The following is a 21721-nucleotide window of genomic DNA, read 5'->3' on the forward strand; positions in this document are numbered from 1 at the left end:
TCCTCTACTTTCTATGTGGGACGCCTACCACAGCATGGCTTGCCAAGCGATGCCATGTCCGCACCCGGGATCTGAACCAGCGAACCCCAGGCTGCTGAAGCGGAACGTGCACACTTAACCTCTGCGCCACCAGGCTGGCCCCAAAAAATGGATTTTTAACATTTTATTTTATTATGTGTTTTAACTCAATGACCAATACCTGTTCGTTATTGAGAATACAAACAAGCAAGAAGAACAGAGGGAAGAATGACTTTCAATTTCGGAAAACACAGTGACAGTCTTGAATTTCCAGATTAAAACAGTGTATTCATGAGGGGAAAGGTTGGGCTGCTTAACAAAGAGACCCCAGAATTCATCAGCTTAAATCAAAAACACAGGTCTTTCTCTCTCAAGAAATGGGCTCAGGGCAAGCCGTCATGGCTGGCAGGACACCGTGCTCCTTGGGGTTCCTTAGTCTTGTCGCCCCACCATCCCAAGAACACTGACCTCATCTTCAGAGTCAGACCTGGGTTGTGGGCACGTCTGTGGTCCAGCTCAGAAAGGGGAGAGGGGAGGGGACAGAATTTGCATCCATCACTTTGTTCGCCTTCCATTGGCCGTAACACAATCACATGACCACAGCTAGCTGCAAGGGAAGCTGGGAAATGTAGTTTCTAGCTGGCAGCCATGGACCCGTCACAGTGGGACCAGGGAAGAATGGATTTGGGGGGACACCTAGGATCTGCCCCAAATAGAATCATGCTCCCTGGGGGTCCCTGTGCTGAGCGCCGTACATATTATAAAAATAAAAGTGACACCAAAAGTAGCGTTTGGCGGCTGACAGCAGGAGTTCTAGGCAGCACTCTCCAGCAGGACTCTGTTCAGTGATGGAGATGTTCTCTAACTGCGCCATCCACTTGGCTTCTGGGCACTCGAAATGTGGCGAGTACAACTGAGGAAGTGGGTTTTTACTTTTAATTAAATTACTTTAAATTTAAATAGCCACATAAGGCTAGTGCCTACTATATTGGATAATGCAGCTCTGGAGCCATTCTCTCATGGCTCAGATCTCAGTTCCACCACCCGTAGCCGTGTGATCTTAGGCAAATTGCCTAACCTCTCTGTGCCTCAGCTTCCCTTTATGTAAACAGGGAATAATAAAGGTATCTGCCTTGTAACTTAAAAAGCAAACTTGCCTATTTTATCTCAAAATGAGTTTATTTAGGAACAGTGAAAAGAATTTGCTATTCAGGATGTGCCTGCTATGGTTCACCATAGGCAAATCCAGAGAACAAAGCCAGGGAGCTGTCTTTATAGAGAAAAAGGGGGAGAGGGAGGGGCTGTTCTAAAGGAAAGTCCATTGGGGGAAAGTAACAGTTCAGGGTGGCAACGGCTTCTCATTGGCTGAGCTGCAGCATTTCTCATTGGCTGAGCTGCAGTGTTTCTCATTGGCTGAGCTGTGGTGGCATTTCTCATTGGCTGAGCTGCGGTGTTTCTCATAGGCTGAGCTGCGGTGTTTCTCATTGGCTGAGCTGCGGTGTTTCTCATTGGCTGAGCTGCGGTGTTTCTCATTGGCTGAGCTGCAGCATTTCCCATTGGCTGAGATGTGGCGTTTCTCATTGGCTGAGCTGTGGCGTTTCTCATTGGCTGAGCTGTGGCGTTTCTCATTGGCTGAGCTGTGGTGTTTCTCATTGGCTGAGCTGTGGCGTTTCTCATTGGCTGAGCTGTGGTGTTTCTCATTGGCTGAGCTGTGGTGTTTCTCATTGGCTGAGCTGTGGTGTTTCTCATTGGCTGAGCTGTTGCCAGGTGGGGAGAGAAATCTTCCTTCAGTAGTAAAGTGGTTTTATTTCCTGTCCCAGAGACAAGCATCCTTTGGTGTAACTGACCATGTGTCATAGGGTGTGAGAGCTCCCCCTACAGGCCTTCTGACTCCAATTCAGTTAAGGTTTCTCTTACTACTTTCCACAGCCTCATAGGGTTGATGTGTGAATTTGATGAGCGTATACTTGTAAAACGCTTAGAATGGCCCCTGGACACACATTAAATGCTAAAAAATTGTCATATTTTCCTATTTATTGAGCACTAGGTGTGTACCAGGCACTGGGCGAGTCCCTGTATCTTCAATATTTCATTTCCTCCTCAAAGCAGCCCTGGGAGGCAGGTCCTGTTATCATCCCTCATTTTCCAGATGAGGAAACTGAGGGCCAGACAGACAGGAGTCACTTGCCTCAGGTCGCACAGCCAGGAGGTGCCAAGACCAGGTCAAAATATAATTTTCAAAGGTCAAAGCATGAGTCTCATGCAAAGACTTAGTGAACACACATCAGAGATTTATTTAAAGCACTAATGAGGGACCCAGTGGGATGGCAAAGGTGTTCAAGGTGAGAGACGAGAGATTGGCGTGTTTGTAATCAGCAAGAGAGAGAGTGCCTGAGCCAGCCCTGATGGCCCGGTGGTTAAAGTTCAGTGCACTCTGCTTGGGTGGCCTGGGTTCAATTCCCATGCGGAACCACACTCCTAGTCTGTCAGTAGCCATGCTGTGGTGGCAGCTCACATAGAAGAACTAGAAGGACTTACAACTAGGATATACAACTATGTGCTGGGGCTTTGGGGAGGGAGAAAAAAAGGAAAGTTAGCAACAGATGTTAGCTCAGGGCCAATCTTTCCCAGCAAAAAAAAAAAAAAAAGTACCAAGAATGAGATAAGAATATTCTTTAAAAAAAACAAAACAAAACAAAACAAAGAATGCCAGAATGAAATGGCACAGTTAGAGACCAAATTGGCTAATGTCCCACAGGGCAATAAAATGTAAGCTCTACGTCATCTCTTCTCCTGAATAGAAATAATTTGCCACTCGGTCGTCACAGTGCAAGTCAACAAAAGCTTCCTTCCCCCGGAGAGTGAGGTGAACCTGAGGCGGGCTTGTTAGATGGTCCCGTTCTGTGACGTCAGAAGGACACCTGGCCATCTTCTTGTCTTATTTCCAAGGTTTCAGATCAATTTTCTTACCAGCCAGAGTTCGAACCCAACGTTATTCCCGAAGTGAACCTTGGAAAAGGAGGGAGGGACATTCAGGGTGGGGCTCAGTGTTGGACACGCTCATCCAGCAAACGTTTACTGAACACCTACTGTGTGCCAGGCCTGTTGTGGGCCCTGGGGACACAGCGGGGGATGGGCAGAGGAGGAGTCCAGGGGACAGAAGTGGGCAACCGCTGCCCGATTCCTACAGTGAAGGAACACGAAGCCAGGGGCCTCGCTCAGGGTAATTTTAGGGGGAAGAGGGACAGCATTATTGAGATATAACTCACACACCACATAACTCACCCATTTTAAAATGTAAAATTCAGTGGTTTTCAGCATATCCATAGAGTCGTACAACCGTCACCATAATCTAGCTTTAAAACATTTTCATTGCCCCAAAAAGAAATCCTGTACTCCTTAGCTACCATCCCCCAATCCTCCCCCACCCCGACTTGGCAACTGCTAATCTACTTTCTGTCGCTTTAGATTTCCTATTCTGGACATTTCGTATAAATGGAACCATACGATATTTGTCCTTTTGTTTCTGGCTTCTTTCACTCAGCAAAATGTTTTCAAGCTTCATCCATGTTGTAGCATCTCTCAGTACTTCGTTCCTTTTCAGGGCCAAGTAATATTCCACTGCCTGGATAGACCACATTTTGGTTATCCATTCACCAGTGGATGAACATTTGGGTGGTTCCCACCTTTCGGCTATAGTGAATCGAGCTGCTCTGGACATTCCTGTACACATTTCTGCATAGACATATGTTTTCCTTTCTCTTGGGGACATGCCTAGGAGCAGAATTGCTGGGTCACATGGAAACCCCACGTTTAACCATCTGAGGAACTGCCAGGCTCTTTTCCCCAGCAGCCTCACCATTTTACCTTCCCGACAGCAGTGTGTGGTGGGGATTTGAGGTGGAGGAGCCGGTGGGGTCGGCTGGACAGAAGCCACCACTGGAAGGTGCCCCTTCCCCACAGGCTGAACTCGAGAACGTGTCCGGGGCCCTGAGTGAGGCCGAGTCCAGAGCGATCAGGCTGAGCAAGGAGCTGAGCAGCACGGAGGCCCAGCTGCACGATGCCCAGGTGACCCCAGCCCACCCCTCAGCACCCAGCCCCCCCGGACCCACCCGCCCTCCTGCCCACCCCTGACCTCCATTCTCCCTTCCGTCTCCAGGAGCTGCTGCAGGAGGAGACCAGGGCCAAGCTGGCCTTGGGGTCCCGGGCGCGAGCCCTGGAGGCTGAGGCAGCGGGGCTGCGGGAGCAGCTGGAGGAGGAGGCGTCCGCCAGGGAGCGGGCGGGCCGCGAGCTGCAGACCGCCCAGGCCCAGGTGAGCCATCCCGGAAGGAGACCTCGAGGGGACACCCGGGTCCCCAGCTTGCTCCTCCCAGTTCTCTCCCCTTCCAGCTCATCCTCACACGGCCCCAGAGGGATCCGTCTACACCCAGAGCGGCCCCTGCCCCTCCCTCGCCCACAGCCCTCCTGTGCTGTGGCTGCTCCTGGACAAAGCCCCTGCCTCTCAGCGGGGTGCGGGAGGCCCTGCATCCTCTGGTCCTTCCTTCCTCTCTGGCTGCGTTTGTCTCTCATCTCTCCTTCCCGCCTTCACTTGGGAACCCCCTTGACATTCCTTAGAACTTACACTCGCCCGCCTTCCCTCTTGCAGGAAGTCCCTGACCAACCCCTCTGAGCTCCCACAACACTTTTTCTCCCCCATCCCCACTCTCATCATCCTGGCCTGGAGCTGTCTCCACCCGGGAGTCTCCCCACCAGATGGGGAGCTCCTTGAAAGTGTGACCCTATCAGAGTTAGATCTGGATCCCCAGCATAGCCCAACAGAGAGCCTGATGTATGGTAGGCCTTGAGAAATGACTGATGAACGCATGCCTGCAAATATCCTTCTTCAACTGGCAAACTCCTATGCCTACTTCAAGACCCACTTCAAATGCCTCCCTCCTCCAGGAAGTCTCTCTTGAGTGTTCAGAACAGATGCTGACTCCCTCCTGTGGAGTCCCATGGCTTCCATACCTTAGCCTGCATCACCCTGGCTGTGATGCTCAGTCTCCCCCATCAGACTGGGGGCTCCCCAGGGCCAAGTGGGGTCTGCTTCATCTCTGGGTCCTGGTGGGAATAATTTTAATCTCCCGAAGGAGCTGAGGCTCACAGAACTCACAACCTCAACCCACCTCCGAGGCAGAAGAGCCCAGCAGAGCGAGTCCTTTCCCTCTTCAGGCCTCAGTCTCCTCCTCTGGGAAGTGGGGCAGCACCAGGTAGCGCCTTGTTACAGCCATGACTGCTACCCACCCTCTCTCTCCTCCCCGCAGCTCTCAGAGTGGCGGCGGCGCCAGGAGGAGGAGGCGGGGGCGCTGGAGGCAGGGGAGGAGGCGCGGCGCCGGGCGGCCCGCGAGGCGGAGACCCTGACCCAGCGCCTGGCAGAGAAGACCGAGGTGGTGGACCGGCTGGAGCGCGGCCGCCGCCGGCTGCAGCAGGAGCTGGACGACGCCACCATGGACCTGGAGCAGCAGAGGCAGCTCGTGAGCACGCTGGAGAAGAAGCAGCGCAAGTTCGACCAGGTAGGGCGCCTCGGTTTCCCCAGCTGGGGTTTCAGGATGCTCGTCCGCCTCCCGTGTTACGGTGGGGTCACAGCTCAACTATGAACTTGGCGGGGGGATCCCGGGGCAAGATGCCTGTCCCATTTCAGCCTCAGTTTGCCCATCTAGGAAATGGGGATAATATTAAGCATCTGGCCATCCGAGGATGAAATAAAAATCACAGAACCCCAGATCGTTAAGATCAGCAAAGCCTGAGGTTCAAATCCCATCTTAGCCTCTTTCCAGCTGTGTGACTTGGGCAAATTGCTCAACCCTCTCTGTGCCCCATTTTCTTTATCCAGAATATGGGGGAGTCATTATTTTGCCTTCTTCTTCTTCTCCTTTTTTTGTTTTTTATGTTTTTTTTTTTTTTGAGGAAGATCAGCCCTGAGCTAACATCTGCTGCCCATCATCCTCTTTTTTTTTTTTTTTTGCTGAGGAAGACTGGCCCTAAGCTAACACCCATGCCTTTCTTTTCATAGACTTTTCTTTTTTGATTGGCTTCTTTCACTCAGAATAATTATTTTGAGGGGCCATCCTGGTGGTGTAGTGGTTGGGTACACATGGTCTGCCTCAGCGGCCCAGGCTTTACTGGTTGGGATCCCAGGCATGGACTGACATTGCTCATCAAGCCATGCTGTGGCGGCGTCCCACATACATAACGGAGGAAGACTGGCACAGATGTTAGCTCAGGGCCAATCTTCCTCACAAAAAAAAGAAAAAGAAGAAGAATTATTTTGAGATTCATCCATGTTTCTGCATGTATCAATAATTCGTTCCTTTTTTTTACTGCCAAGTATTACTCCTGTATAGATAAACAACATTTTGTATATCCATTAACTTGTTGATGAACATTGAGTTGTTTCTAGTTTTTGACTATTATGAATAAAGCCTTAGTCTTTGTAACAGGACGTAGTGGTTTTAATCACATTTCCCTAATGAACAGCGATGTTGAGTATTTTCTCATGTGTTTATTTGCCATCCACACATCTTCTTTGGTGAGGCATCTGTTCAAATCTTTTGCACCCCCCCTTTTTTTTTTAAATTGGGTCATTTCTTTTCTTATTATTGATTTTCAAAAGTTCTTTATATATTCCGGATACAAATTCTTTATCAGATATATTGCTTTGCAGATATTTTCATCCAGCCTGTGGCTTGTCTTTTCATTCTCTTAATAGAGTTTTTCAAAATGCAGAAGTTTTTCATTTTGATGAAGTCCAGTTTATTAATTTCTTATCGTGTGGATCACGCTTTTGGTGTCGTGTCTGAGAAATCTCTCCCTAACTCAAGGTCACAAAGGTTTCTGCCTGTGTTTTTTTCTAGGAGCTTTCTACTTTTAGGTTTTCCATTTAGGTCTATGATCCCTTTTGAGTAATTTTTTTATATGCTGCGATCATGGCTCCAAGTTAAGTTTTTATATATATGGATTTCTAATTGTTCAAACGCTATTTGTGGAAAACACTCTCCCCGCTTGTTTTTGCCTATATATTAAAAATCAAGTAGTTAGTTCTCCAATTTTTTCTTGTTTTCCTTTTCTTTCCCTTTTCTCTGAGACTCCAAATCCATGTGTTTGACTGATGCTCTCTCACAGATTGTTAAAGCTCTGTCTATTTGTTTTACAATCTTTTTTCTTCCTTTGCTCTATTTAGATGCTTTCCACTGACCTGTTTTCAAGTTTACGGATTCTTCTAATGTGTCCAGTCTGCTCCCAATTTCATCCGATGACCTTTTCTTCTTTTTTGGGGGGTGGGGAAGATTGGCCCTGAGCTAACATCTGCTGCCAATCCTCCTCTTTTTGCTGAGGAAGACTGGCCCTGAGCTAACATATGTGCCCATCTTCCTCTACTTTATATGTGGGATGCCTGCCACAAGATGGCTGGACAAGCCGTGCATAGGTTTGCACCTGGGACCCCAAACAGCAAACCCCCGGCCGCGAACTAGAACGTGCGCACTTAACCGCTGCCCCACCGGCCGCCTCTCATCCGATGACCTTTTGATTTCGGATCTTACACTTTTCAGTTCTGCCATGTCTGTTGGGTTCTCTTTTAGTTTGAAATCCCTCCTGAGATAACCCTGTCTCTTGACACATTGTATCCATCTGGTCCTGAAACTTACTTCTCATAGTTAAAGTCCTGGTGTGAGAATCCCAATATCTAGTCGTCTGTGGGTCTGTCTTCACGGGCTGATTTTCCTCTTCACTATGAGTCCCACTCTCTTTCCTTTCTGCATGTCTTATCAGCTTTATGGTTCATCAATTACTGTCTTAAAAAACAGTAAACGTTGAAGTCCGTTTTTTAGAAAAATGTATTTTTTTCCACCACTGCCCCCAGAACTCCCTCTGCTTTGTTGGGAATCGAGAGCAAGGGGCTCGTCCTTCTGGCCCCTTCGGGAGTTGAGCTGGTTTGGGACATGGCTGCGACTTTAATCCCTCTCCCTTCCTCTTGTGTCTCTGCCTCTGTCTGTCTGTGTGTCCATCCGTCTCTCTGTCCCCGGCTGCCCCCTCTCTCCCACCCCCTCGGATGCTCCTTTCAGCTAACCTGTTTCCCCCCCACCCCATCTCCCTCAACCGCAAGCTGCTGGCGGAGGAGAAGGCGGCGGTGCTGCGCGCGGTGGAGGAGCGCGAGCGGGTGGAGGCGGAGAGCCGGGAGCGCGAGGCGCGCGCCCTGTCGCTGGCGCGGGCGCTGGAGGAGGAGCAGGAGGCGCGCGAGGAGCTGGAGCGGCAGAACCGGGCGCTGCGCGCGGAGCTGGAGGCGCTGCTGAGCAGCAAGGACGACGTCGGCAAGAGCGTGAGCAGCACCCCGCTCCCCGGACCCGCGAGGGGGCCACTGCGCGCGTGCTCCATGCTGGGGCGGGCAGACACGCGCGTGCGCTCACACACGGGACGTGGCGAGAGCCGGCCACCAGGTCACGTGTTCACGCACAGACCAGGCACACGTGTTCACATACATACAGAGTGTGAGGAGTTGCTTCCAGCAGACGCGCGTGTCCACGCGCACACATGGACAGTTAAAACAGCCGTTCACCAACACACGTGTCCATGTGCACACACGGACAGTAAAGACAGCCTTTCACCAACATGCGTGTTCATGTAACATACACAGAACGGGAGGCGAATCTTCCATCAAACACACACGTTCGCACAGAACAGGGGAGCTGCTCACAGACATGAGAGTGTGAAAACCACGCATCCCGCATGTATGAATGCTGAGAGAGAGGGAACATGCACAATATACAGCCGGAGAACCGTGCCCCAAACCTGACGATGTGCACATACACGTGCACACACACTGCACACACATCACAGGCCCAGGGCGAGGACACCCCACCTTGCCACCCCCAACCCCACTGAGCACACTCAGGCTCCCACACCAAGCCTCTGTCTTCCCCTGACGCACACATCCCTCCAGGGCTGGCAAGGGGTCCCCCAGGGCTGTCCCCAGGCCCCACTCACCGGGTATCCAGCCTCTGTAAGGTCCACCACACCCTCTACGCCGTCCTTCCTTCATCCCAATATGTTTATGGAGCACCAGCCAGGACAGGCCCAGGGATGCGGCCACCCGGACTGCTCACGGGAGGCGCTGACGGCATCCATGTTCAGTCGGGTCCCTGGGCAGCCGCACTTGGACCTCCTTCCTTATTCCAAACAGCGTAATCCCATGAGTAGGACCCCTGGGGGCTCTATCTTCTCCACACGCTTTGGCGTTGACCCGATGGAGCTTTTAGCCAGGCCTGGAGAGAGCCCCACCCCCGAGACATACCCGTGGCCGGCCTGCAGCCCCAGGGATACCGGAGCCGAGATCCAACTCGGATTCGAACGGCCAAAGTCTGGCCTTTGGGAAAACCATCAAGTTGTTGGTCATGACTCCAAAGGCCTTTGTGGGAAACAGGGTGACAGTGGGAGACAGCTTGACTCCTTCAAGTCAACAACATTGATTGGCAGGTGCGAAGGAGGAGGAGAGACCAGTTGGCCCCTCCCAAGGGCTGAACGTTGACACTGTCACTGGCCAGCATTTCCGTGAGGGTCCTTGGGTGGTGGTGACACGCGGGTACGGTCCCCGCCCTGTGGAGCTCACAGCCCAGTGAGGGAGACGGGCGTTGCGCGAAAAGACACCTGAGCCCATGTTAAAGGACCTTTGTGACCAGGGCTGAGTCAGAGAGGAGCCCGGTGCAGGGAACGTGGGTCACAGGGAGGCCCTGACAGGTCAAGGGACACTTCTCTGAGGAGGTGACAATTAAGGAGAGGCGTTGGGGCGGGGGGGGGTCTCAGAATTCATAAACCCAGATCCGCTTCCACAGGGCGTTTGGGGGTTTTCGTCTCCACCTTCCTGAAAGGGCTGAGAATCCCCCAAGCTGAGAAAAAAAGAGAAGTCGAGAGTGGGTTGGCAGTGTCCTGGCAAGTCTGGCGCTTAACGCTGGAGCTCCACGCCTTCCACGCGCCTCCACACAGAGCTCCCGAAGATGGAGCCCCAGTAAAGTGAGCTCCCAATCCGGCATCACAAAACGCACGAGGAAATGAGCCACCGCTCCTGACAGTCAGCTGACCTAACAAACAGTTGAAGTGGGCTCTCGAGCTTCAGATGATAGAATGATCACGCGTGGATTATTAATAAAGTGCGTGGATTATTCAGGCTGATTCAGAATGAGACGCATCGTAAGCAGGCGTCTAGGAAGCGTTGATCGAGTGAATGAACAAACGAGGACGGTCACTTCGACTTGCTCCCTCCCTCTCTGCGAGGATAGACCTGCGATCCTGGCCGCCCCCGCCCTCAAGGACCCGCTCCCTCCCCACCAGGTGCATGAGCTGGAGCGAGCCCGCCGGGTGGCAGAACAGGCCGCCAACGACCTGCGGACCCAGGTGACGGAGCTGGAGGACGAGCTGACAGCGGCCGAGGACGCCAAGCTGCGCCTGGAGGTGACCATGCAGGCTCTGAAGGCGCAGCACGAGCGGGACCTGCAGGGCCGCGACGAGACTGGCGAGGAGAGACGGCGGCAGCTGGCCAAGCAGGTACAAGCAGGCCGGGCGGGGGTGCTGCCGGGCAGCGAGTGGGGCCAGAAGTGTCACCCACCCACCTGTTACTCCGTGTTTCTACCCAAGTGTCTCCCGCTAGCCAGCATCCCCCCGTTCCCCAACCCAGTCGCCCACCATAACCCATGAACCCACACACAGATCCCATTGACCTACTGACATACCCAATCAGACATCTCTACCCACCAGACCACTCACGCACCCATCTACTCTGCCACCCAGACAGCCTCCCCACCAGCCAATACGTCTACGCAACCAGCTCTGCACGCAACTTCTCCATCCACCCAACTACCCTTTTCCAAGCAACCTCCTCTCCCCAACCCAGCCACTCCCTTATTTATCCAGCCTCGGCCTCTCACACCCCCAGCCTACCCAGGCACTCATTCACTCTCCCATTGACCAGCTCGTCTACACCACCAGCTCGTCTACACCCCCTTCATGCACGACCTCACTCCCTCCTTCATTGACTCATTCACTCTCCCATTGACCAGCTCGTCTACACCACCAGCTCGTCTACACCCCCTTCAACCACGACCTCACTCCGTCCTTCATTGACTCATTCACCCACTTCCTCCTCCGTCCATCCCTCTCTCCCTCTCTGCACCAGTCATTGATCACTCATTCAGTCGAGGAATTTCCTGTGGTCTGCGGCGAGGCAGGGCACTCTGCTAGGAGATGAGCGCTGAGCATGCGAGAGGCTGGTCAGCCCCGAGTGTCAGAAAGACCCGTCTGGGGCCACGTGGGCAGCAGACGGGGTCGGGGGTGGGGGAGACTGGAGCTGGGAGGCTTGAAAGGAGCGATGAACAGGGGACCCAAGGCTCGGGGGGTGGTCCTCTGAGTGTGGTTGATCTCCCTTGGCCCCACTGATCCAGCCACAGGTGAGTGTCCACACCTTTGTCCTGGAGGCACTGGGGAGCCCAAGGGGGCCGTGAGCAGGGGACAGGCAGTGTCAGCTCCGAGGATAGAAGGATCCTTCTGGATCCATGCAGGAATGGGCTGGAGGGGAGAGACCCAAGCAGAGAGGAGGTTGGGGCTGGGGCCGCGCGGATAGAGAGGAGAGTTCTGTTCCAGGTGGAGAGAGGCAAGGGGTAGGAGGGACGGGGCTCAAGGCCTGGGCAGGGGCTGGGGGGTGGACAGCTATGTCACCAGCATGTAGAGGGAGCCTGGGTCTCCTGTCCCCTGAGCCCGCCCCTCCTCGGCCTCCCCACCCCCCAGCTGAGGGACGCGGAGGTGGAGCGGGACGAGGAGCGCAAGCAGCGCGCCCTGGCGGTGGCCGCGCGCAAGAAGCTGGAGGCGGAGCTGGAGGAGCTGAAGGCGCAGATGTCGGCCGCGGGGCAGGGCAAGGAGGAGGCGGTGAAGCAGGCGCGCAAGATGCAGGTAAGGGGCGGGGCTTAACCCGCCGGGAGGGGCGGCCCCGCCCTCGCTCCGGCCCCGCCCTCTGCACCCCACTCCCCCCCCTCCCCCGCGCCCACCCAGCACCTGGATTAGTCAACACTAGTATAAGCATCTGTGCCCCCAAAGGCTCACTTGTTCTTTTCATATTTTTTATTATAAGTTTTAAGTCCAATTTCCTCATTTTATTTAATTTTTGAAACAGAAACACCTTAGGGTTCCCCCCCACCCCCATTGTGAAAGTTATACCTGGTTGTTTAAAACAAATTTGTTTTTGGATGATAATATGTCTAGGTAGGTTCATCAGTTGTAACAAATGTCCCACTCTGGGGGGGACTCGATGATGGGGAGGCTATGCGTGTTAGGCGGGGGCGGGGGGTTAGGGGAAATCTCTGGACCTTCTTCTTCTTCTTCTTTGGTGAGGAAGATTGGCCCTGGGCTAACATCTTTGCCAATCCTTCTTTTTTTGCTTGAGGAAGATTGTCGCTGAGCTAACATCCATCCCAATCTTCCTCTATTTTGTATGTGGGATGCTGCCACAGCGTGGCTGATAAGTGGTGTAGGTCAGGGCCTGGGATCTGAACCCTCGAACCCCGGGCTGCAGAAGTGGAGTGAGCAAACTTAACCACTAAGCCACTGGCCGGCCCCCATTTTCTTAAAAAGTATAGCTCTGAGCTGTCCAGTACAGTGGGTCCCAGCCCCGTGTGACTACTGGGTATCTAAAATACAGTGGGTCCAAAATCCAAATTGCATCCTGGATTCCGAGGACTTAGTCCAAAAAACCCATAAAATATCTCAATAATTTTTGTATTGATTATAAATGGAAATAAGAACATTTTGGATATATTAGGCTAAATAAAATATAGCGTTCAGACTATTTCACCTGTGTCTTTTTACCGTTTTAATGCGGCTACTAGAAAATGGAAAACAACCCCAATCCTTGCAATATATTTCTGTGGCGCAGCATTGGTACAGAAAGACCCGTCCCAGAAGGTTATAATTGCCAACCATGTCACTACTGAGAGGAAACCTCTACCCTGAGAAGCTATTATTATCAAGCAAATAATAATAAGATTAATAACAGTGATGATGTCCGTCCTGCCGCCACCAAGCCAGCTGCTGCCGTCAAAATGGTCATTAACAGCTACACACTAGTCCACTGTAAAGATACAGAGTCGGGTTTTTTTTGTAATGGTGGTGGCTATTTAGTTTGTGTTTTATTTTTCGTTATTTTAAACACCGTCGAGGAGAAAACCCGTATACGGGCATCTTTACACATGCTCGGAAGTAGTGTGGCCTGGTAGCAAAGTGGCTAGAAGTAGAAACCTTGGGGGCCAGATGGTCTGGGTTCAAATCTTGCCTCTGCTACTTACCGCCTTGGGCAGGTTGCTGAACCTCTCTGTGCCTCAGTTTCTCCCGCTGTAAACTGGGGAGGAAAACACTCCCCACCAACTGGAGTTGTGGGCATTCAGGGAGTCCGTAAGCGGTTGCCAACCATCTTTATTATGACTGCAGGGTTGAGTCCGAATATTATACCCATTTTAGGCTTACTTTAATTTTAAGGTGTTTCCTTTTTAAAGAGGAGGCGGCTGAGGCCCAGAGAGGGGGAGGGTCTGGCCCAAGGTCACACAGCAAGCGGCTGGAGGCGGGCGGGGTGCGGCAGCGCGCAGGACTGTGCTTGCTCACGGGGCGCCCCCTCAGGGCTGATGCGAGGGTAGGGGCTTCCCCGTGAGTCACGACCAGGCTGAGCCCGCTTGCTCGCTTCATTCCGCCCAGGCCCAGATGAAGGAACTGTGGCGGGAGGTGGAGGAGTCGCGCACCTCCCGGGAGGAGATCTTTGCCCAGAACCGGGAGAGTGACAAGCGCCTCAAGGGGCTGGAGGCAGAAGTGCTGCGGCTACAGGAGGTGAAGCCAGGATGCGCGGGGCCCTGGGACAGGAGGCTGGGGGTGGAAGTGGGCGGGGCCCTGGGAGTGGAGGCTGGGGGTGGAAGTGGGCGGGGCCCTGGGGGGGAGGCTGGGGGTGGAAGTGGGCGGGGCCCTGGTGAGGGAGGCTGGGGGTGGAAGTGGGCGGGGCCCTGGGATGGGAGGCTAGGAGTGTGGGTGGGCGGGGCCCTGGGATGGGAGGCTGGGGGTGGAAGTGCACGGGACCCTAGGAGTGGAGGCTGGGGTGGAAGTGGGCGGGGCCCTGGGATGGGAGGCTGGGGGTGGAAGTGGGTGGGGCCCTGGGATGGGAGGCTAGGAGTGTGGGTGGGCGGGGCGCTTGGATGGGAGGCCGGGGGTGGGGATGGGGACGGATGGGACCAACCACACACGACAGCCTAGGAGCACTGGGGAGCCCTTGGTGGGTTCTGAGCTGGGGAGAGGCAGGGTCCGTGTGGGGGATGGACTGAGGGGGAAGACGCGAGGCAAGGAGGCTGGGGAGAGAGGAGGCTGCGGGAGGCGGGGCTATGGGAATGCAGAGGGGAACCAAGGCCGAAAGTAAAGAGGCCGGACGGACAGGCTGTGGGTGGTGAGGGGGTGCAGGAGGTGAGGAGAGACCTGGGGTCTGGCCTGCGACTGGAGAAACCTGGAGGAGGAGCAGGTTTGACGGGAGCCTCTGGGCTCAGGGAGGAGGTGACGAAGGTGCGGGACCTGTGGCGTGGGCAGGAAGAGGTGAACACGGTTGGGGGCTTGGGAGACGGGTTTAGGGGGCACCTGCCTGTAGACTGAAGTTCATCGCAAAGTCACCCAGGGATGCCCTGTTCACGTGCCGTGAAAAACAGGCCAAGAGACTTGTGTGAGGGGCAGGCAGGCCGGTCACCACTGCTGACCACCCCCTCTCTCTGTCACTGCAGGAACTGGCCGCCTCAGACCGCGCCAGGCGTCAGGCCCAGCAAGAGCGGGATGAGATGGCAGATGAGGTGGCCAATGGCAGCCTTGGCAAGTGAGTGGCCCCTGGTAACGTGGGGCCGGATGCCCTCCTCTGGCCATCCGGCCCTCTCACCTCCTCCTGTTCCCGCTCTCTCTAGGGCGGCCATTCTGGAGGAGAAGCGTCAGCTGGAGGTGCGCCTGGGGAAGATGGAAGAGGAGCTGGAGGAGGAGCAGAGCAACGCAGAGCTGCTCAATGACCGCTACCGCAAGCTGCTCCTGCAGGTGAGCATGACCGGGTCTCCCTCTGCCAGCCCGGGTCCTCACTGACCTGGGACCATAACCTTCCATCCTTTTATTCAACAGACATAGGAAAAGGGACTTTTTCAGTTGGGTTTTGAAGGTTGAATAGGAGTCCTCCAGTGGGAGAGGCATTGATTCATTCATTCGCTTGTATTTCTGAGGCTTCTCAAGAGCTGGATCCAGAGATGAAGTCTGTGGGGTCTCTGTCCTGCAGTTTCCTGGGAAAATAGACATGGAACTACACTGTCACATTATAGGGTGGCATATGTGATAACAGAGGTACCTGGGCCCAGTAGACAGGCAGAGAGAGAAAAAGAGAAGAGTCCGTAGGAGTCACAAGAAGGCATTTGAAAGAAGGGACATTTGGCTTGGGTTTTCAGGTATAAATAGGAGCTTGGGAGATGGCGAAAACCATATTTTCATTTGTATATTTATTTCTAAATATTTCCTGAGGCTTCTGGAGGCCCAGATCCTATTCTGGGTGATGCTGGGGACTGGAGATGGATCACTCCAGGTCTCTGTCCTTAAGGACACCCTAGTCTGATGGAGGAGACAGACTATCCCAATACAGAAATACAAATGAGAATGGAGGAAGCACAACACGCTGTGAGAACCTAGAAGGGGCTCACCCAGCCTGGAGGCTGAGGGCTATCAGGAAAGACTTCCTGGTGGAGGTGAGGCCTTTCCAGGTCTTGTAGGAAGGTAGGAGTTTGCCAGGCAGACAGCAGAGGGATGGGATTTCCAAAGAGGGACCTATATCTTCATTATTTCGTTAATTTTTAAAGACGCATCTTGAAGCTTCTCATGGGCCAGGTCCTGGCGCTGCTGGGGACTCGGAGAGGAGAAAGACCCCAGTTCAACCCTTAGGGAGCCCCTAGGCCAGTGGGACAGGCAGTCATACTCCAGGATGATACAGCTGCCACCCCACTCAGAGTGAAATCGCAAACCCCCACAAGGCCCCACACTCTAGTCGCAGGCTAACTCAGACCTTTTCTCCGACCCTTCCCCCCCAGCTCACTCTGCTCCAGCCGCACCAGCCTCCTTGCTCTTCCCTGACGATGCCACATTTATTCCCACCTCAGGGCCTTTGCACTTGCCATTCCCTCCTCCTGGAAGGCTCTTCTCCCAACCATCTCATGATCACATGTCTCACTCCCTCAAAACAGCTTTCCTTGCCACCCTGGGTGAAAGCCACCCTCCCTCCCATAATTTCTTCCCATCCTCTCTGCATTATTCTCCTCCATATCATTGACCACTACCTGGCATTACTTTATGTGTTTACTGGTTTGTCTGATGCCCATCTCCCCAGCAGAATGTAAGCACCATCTTAAGAGAAGGGGCTCTGTGTTCGTTTCACTCACTGCTCTCTCCCCAGGATCTAAAACAGGGCTGGGGGCTCATCACAAGTTAAGTGAATACTCCAATAAAGGCTCTGATGGAGGGAGCACAGGACATGACAGTCGTATAAAGAATGATGGGACTCCACCTGACTTGTGTCCTTGGCTGGTGGTGAAAGGGAGAATCTTTTTAAAAATCAAAATGAAATTTTAAAAAAGCACTAAAAGAGGCTGGCCCAGTCACATAGTGCTTAAGTTCACATGTTCCGCTTTGGTGGCCTTTGGGGTTTGCTGGTTTGGATCCCAGGTGTGGACATGGCACCGCTCATCAAGCCATGCTGTGGAGGCGTCCCACATAGAAGAAATAGAAGGACTTACAGCTAAGATATACAACTATGTGCTGGGGCTTTGGGGAGAAAATAAAAAAGAGGAAGATTGTCAACAGATGTTAGCTCAGGGCCAATCTTCCTCATCACACACACACAAAAAAGACACAAAAAGAGATTCACAAGAAAATGGCAAATATTGAAGGCAGGCAAAGAAGATCCAGCATATGGATAATAGGAGTCCCTGAAGAAGAAAACCAAAGAAAGGGAACAGAGCAAAGGTCAGAGCCGTAATGCAAGAGAACGTTCCTGAAACAAAAGAGTTTGAAGCTACACGTGGAAGAGCACACTGCGTACCTGAGGATACTGAGCCATGAGAACTGACACCAAGACAGAGTCTAGTAAAAATTTTGGACTTTCAAAAGGAAAAACAAAAATCCTTTGGCCATCCAGAAAAAAAAAATGAGGAAGCGGTATATAAAGAAAAAGAAAAATAGATTGTCATCAGATTTTTTTTCGGACAGCAAGACTTTGTGCTGGAAGAAAATGGAGGAATATGTTTAAGATAGTCAAAGAAAGAAAACGTGAGATGAGGATTTATTGAGAAAAGTGAGACTTACTTTCAAGTGTAAAGGCCATCAATGGGTTGTCAGCATGCAAGGACTGCGGGACTGGGCTGGCCTGGTGGCCGAGTGGTTAAGTCCGTGCGCTCTGCTTCGGTGGCCCGGGGTTCGCCGGTTCAGATCCTGGGTGTGGACCTACACACCGCTCATCAAGCCATGCTGTGGCTGCATCTCACATAGAAGAACTAGAAGGACTTGCAACTAGGACACACAACTATGCACTGGGGCTTTGGGGAGAAAAATGTTCTGTTTTTTACAGATTAGCACCTGAGCTAACAACTGTTGCCAATCTTTTCTTTTGTTTTTTTTCCTGCTTTTTTCTCCCCAAATCCCCCCAGTATATAGCTGTACATTTTTTAGTTGTGGGAGAAAAGTTTTTTTGAAAAGAGGAAGATTGGCAGCAGATGTTAGCTCAGGGCCAATCTTCCTCACCAAAAAAAAGAAAGAAAGAAGGAAGGAAGGAAGGAAGAAAGGAACGAACGAACCTAGATACAGATTTCAGAGAGAAGAGGCTGAGTTAAAAACAAAACACAAAAGCCCTGTGGTCCTGAATTCAACTTGGACATATTCACACGAACCTATGAGAGATTTTATGCAGATCCGGCCTCTCTCTCCACCCAAAACGCCTAGAAACTGTGACCCATCCAGCAGCAGTGAGCATCGCTGGTCCCCAAATGGTCCAGAAATAGCGTTTCCCACTAATGGGAACTGGGGCTTCCTAGATACGGCTGCCTCCTGATCCCAAGCGGGAAATGAACGAGAGCATCCTGTCCCACGGCGCCTCGGCCTGCTCAGGCTGCCACCACACAATGCCGCAGGCCGGACAGAAACTTGCTCTGGAGGCAGGGAAGGCCGGGATCAAGGCCAGTGAGGTGGGCTTCATTCCGATGCCTCTTCTCTTGGCTCACAGACGGCTGCCATCTCGCTGTGTGTGCCTGTGGGGGGAGAGAGAGTGAGCGAGCTCTCTGGTGTCTCCTTATAAGGACACTGACGCCATCCTGGGGGCCCCACCCTCGTGACCTCATCTAACGTCAGCTCCCTCCCAAAGGCCCCATCTCCAGATACCGTTGCACTGGCGTTCGGGCTTCAATATGTGAATCTGGGGTGGGGGACACAAAACATTCAGTCCGTGACATCCCAGTTATTGAGGAAGCTGGTGTGGTTGCGTCAGAAGCACTTAGTAGTCAACTTGGAGAGGCTCCCAGTGGCCCCAAATGGAGCAATTTGAGCTTTGACAAGGATGATAATCACAATTGCTTTAAATTCATCAAATCTGTTTAAATCCTTGAGTTCACAATGATATTTAAGGTATGCACTTTTTTTTTTTTTGGTGAGGAAGATTGGCCTTGAGCTAACATCTGTTGCCAATCTTCCTCTTTTTGCTTGAGGAAGACTGGCCCTGAGCTCACATCCGTGCCCATCTTCCTCTATTTTGTAAGTGGGACTCCTACCACAGCATGGCTTGACGAGTGGTACTAGTTTCTGCACCCAGGATCCGAACCGGCAAACCCTGGGCTGCCGAAGCAGAGTGCACGAACTTAACCACTCAGCCATGGGGCCAGCCCCAACAAAGTTCTATTTCTTGACCTGGCTCGGGGGAGGGGGTAACAGGGGTGTTTGCCTTTTATTAACGCATTAAGCCATATATTTGATCACTTTTTGACTTTTTAATCACATTTTCATTTTCCCAATAAAAAGTTAAAAAAAAAAAAAGAAAAAAAGCATATGCTAATCACCACGTCGCTGTGTTCCTGTGAGTGTGAAATGAAATAAAGGATGAATCAGACTGGATCTGACTCATTTCCGTGTCCCCAACACGGGACCTCGCTCGGAGTAGGAGCTGAATAAATAAACAGCAACTATTATTAGGGGTGTGTCTACACATCCTCCACGTAGTAGCTCCTGTTTGTTGAGTGGGCATTTCTCAAAACAATCCAGCATAGGACTCGTATCGGATCCACCTGAGATGCTGGTTTAAAATTCGCATTCACGGACCCCGCTCCAGATCTGATGAATCAGAATCTCGGGGGGGTGGGGACCCTGTGGTCCGCATTTTTTCACAAGCTCCCCAGATGATCCTGGTGCCGCCAGAAGTGTGATAACCCTTGGAATAGACTCATTCACAGTCAGCGGTAGAATTTAGAGCATCTGAAGAAGTCTGTGATCGTCTTGTGGACTTATTAAAATAGTGAAAACTTGTCCAAAAGGTTAAAACCCAGGGCTGGCACTGCTGTTGGCTGATAAGCCAATCAGGAGAAATACACGTTTATATTTCTTGAGTTTTTAGTATGTATCAGGCTCTGTGCTATGCACTTAACAATCATTGACTCACTTAGGGGCTGGCCCAGTGGTGTAGTGGTTAAGGTTGTGTGCTCTGCTTCAGTAGCCTGGGGTTCACAGGTTCAGATCCCGGTGTGGACCTAGCACTGCTCATCAAGCCATGCTGTGGCGGCATCCCACATAAAATAGAGGAAGATGGGCAGAGATGTTAGCTCAGTGACAGTCTTCCTCAAGCAAAAAGAGGAAGATTGGCAACAGATGTTACCTCAGGGCCAATCTTCCTCAGCACAAAAAAAAAACCCCACAATCATTGACTCACTTAATTCTGAGAGGAGCCTGGCTTTACCTGCCATCTTCCCTCGGAGACTCCGCTGTGACGGTCCTGCTTTTCCCACTGCCACAGGTGGAATCGCTGACCACAGAGTTGTCAGCTGAGCGCAGTTTCTCAGCCAAGGCCGAGAGCGGGCGGCAGCAGCTGGAGCGGCAGATCCAGGAGCTCCGGGCGCGCCTGGGTGAGGAGGACGCTGGGGCCCGGGCCCGCCAGAAGATGGTCATCGCCGCCCTTGAGTCTAAGCTGGCCCAGGCTGAGGAGCAGCTGGAGCAGGAGAGCAGGTGAGTGGGAGGGGAGGGCGCGGCCGGAGGGCAGCCCCCCGGGTTCTGGTCAGTGAGATGAAGGGGAGCCGGGTTCCTGGCATCCAAAAGGCATCCAAGTGTTAACGGCGGCTGATTTCCTGTATCATTTAAGATGCTTTAGGCTGCAAGTAACTGCGCTCCCGCTAAGAGTGTGAATTAAACAGTCGTGTAGCAGTTGGTTACGGCCACATAACAAACCAGTTACGGCCACGTAACAAGCCACCTGACAATTCAGTGGCTTAAAACCACAGCCGCTTATCCTTGCTCTGGGGCTGGCCGGTGGGCTCTGCTGATCTGTGCTTGGTGGGCCTCGCTCACGCATCTTTGCTCAGCGGAGCATCCTCTAGATGGATCTGCTGATCTTGGCTGGGCTCTCGTGTGTCTAAGGCCTTGCCTGGGACAACTTGGCTAGCTTGTCACTGCTCCAGGCTGGCCCAGGATTGTTCACGTGGCGGAGTCAAGGTTCCCAGGGTGAGGGAAAGTGTTAAAGGCTTCTTGGGGCCTAGCCTTGGAACTGACACAGTGTCATTTCTGCTTCCTCCTGTTGCTAAAGCAAGTGACGTGGCCAGGTCAGATTTAAGGGAATGGAGAAATAGTTTCTACCTCTCGATGGGAGCAGCTGCAAAGTCATATTGCAAAGGGTGTGGATACAGGAAGGAGTGAGAATTGAGGCCATTTCTGTCATCAGTCTATCATACATTTCTTTTTTTCACATGATAAGTCTGGAGCTGGGCAGCTGAAAGATGGCCGTGTTCTGAGTCAGCCTCTGTGTAGTTAGCTTGATCTTTCCCTCCTGGTCATAAAATGGCTGCACTTGTGCCAAACATCACACCCTACATCCATGTTCAAAGCCAGGAAGCAGCTGAAGTGTGGGTCTGAGATAGTTTCCATCTCCAGTCTCTGGAACAACCAAGAATACCCCTCAACATTCCCACTATGCTGGGGCCGGCCTGGTGGTGCCGCGGTTAAGTGTGCACGTTCCGCTTAGGTGGCCTGGGGTTCACTGGTTTGGATCCCGGGTGCAGACATGGCACCACTTGGCAAGCCATGCTGTGGTAGGCGCCCCACATATAAAGTAGAGGAAGATGGGCATGGATGTTAGCTCAGGGCCAGTCTTCTTCAGCAAAAAGAGGAGGATTGGCAGCAGATGTTAGCTCAGGGCTAATCTTCCTCAAAAAATAAAAAGAACCACTATGCTAATAAAACTAACAGAAAATTTACTACTAAGCCTAGTGAAAGTGTCACTCTCCCAATACAATAGATTTTCCTACTGCTCAGTACTCTTCAGTAACAATAATAACAGTTCCCACTTACTGAGATCTTACTATATGTCTGGTGCTGGACTGCCTGTATATACATGTATGAT

General features: G+C 52.3%; 1 protein-coding gene across 11 annotated transcripts in view; it reads left to right on the forward strand.

Moving 5' to 3' along the window:
- Positions 1-21721, forward strand: part of MYH14 (myosin heavy chain 14) — a 101292-nt gene that overhangs the window by 73998 nt on the left and 5573 nt on the right. For all 11 annotated transcript variants that reach the window (XM_070224755.1, XM_070224760.1, XM_070224754.1 and 8 more), the window contains 10 exons: positions 3982-4086; positions 4178-4330; positions 5322-5570; positions 8162-8374; positions 10381-10593; positions 11830-11991; positions 13783-13911; positions 14841-14929; positions 15015-15138; positions 20126-20334. In XM_070224755.1, the coding sequence (XP_070080856.1) occupies positions 3982-4086; positions 4178-4330; positions 5322-5570; positions 8162-8374; positions 10381-10593; positions 11830-11991; positions 13783-13911; positions 14841-14929; positions 15015-15138; positions 20126-20334 (1646 nt within the window). The remainder of the gene's footprint in view (positions 1-3981; positions 4087-4177; positions 4331-5321; positions 5571-8161; positions 8375-10380; positions 10594-11829; positions 11992-13782; positions 13912-14840; positions 14930-15014; positions 15139-20125; positions 20335-21721) is intronic.

Source organism: Equus caballus, chromosome 10 (genome assembly GCF_041296265.1).
Source record: "Equus caballus isolate H_3958 breed thoroughbred chromosome 10, TB-T2T, whole genome shotgun sequence".
Taxonomy (NCBI): domain Eukaryota; kingdom Metazoa; phylum Chordata; class Mammalia; order Perissodactyla; family Equidae; genus Equus; species Equus caballus.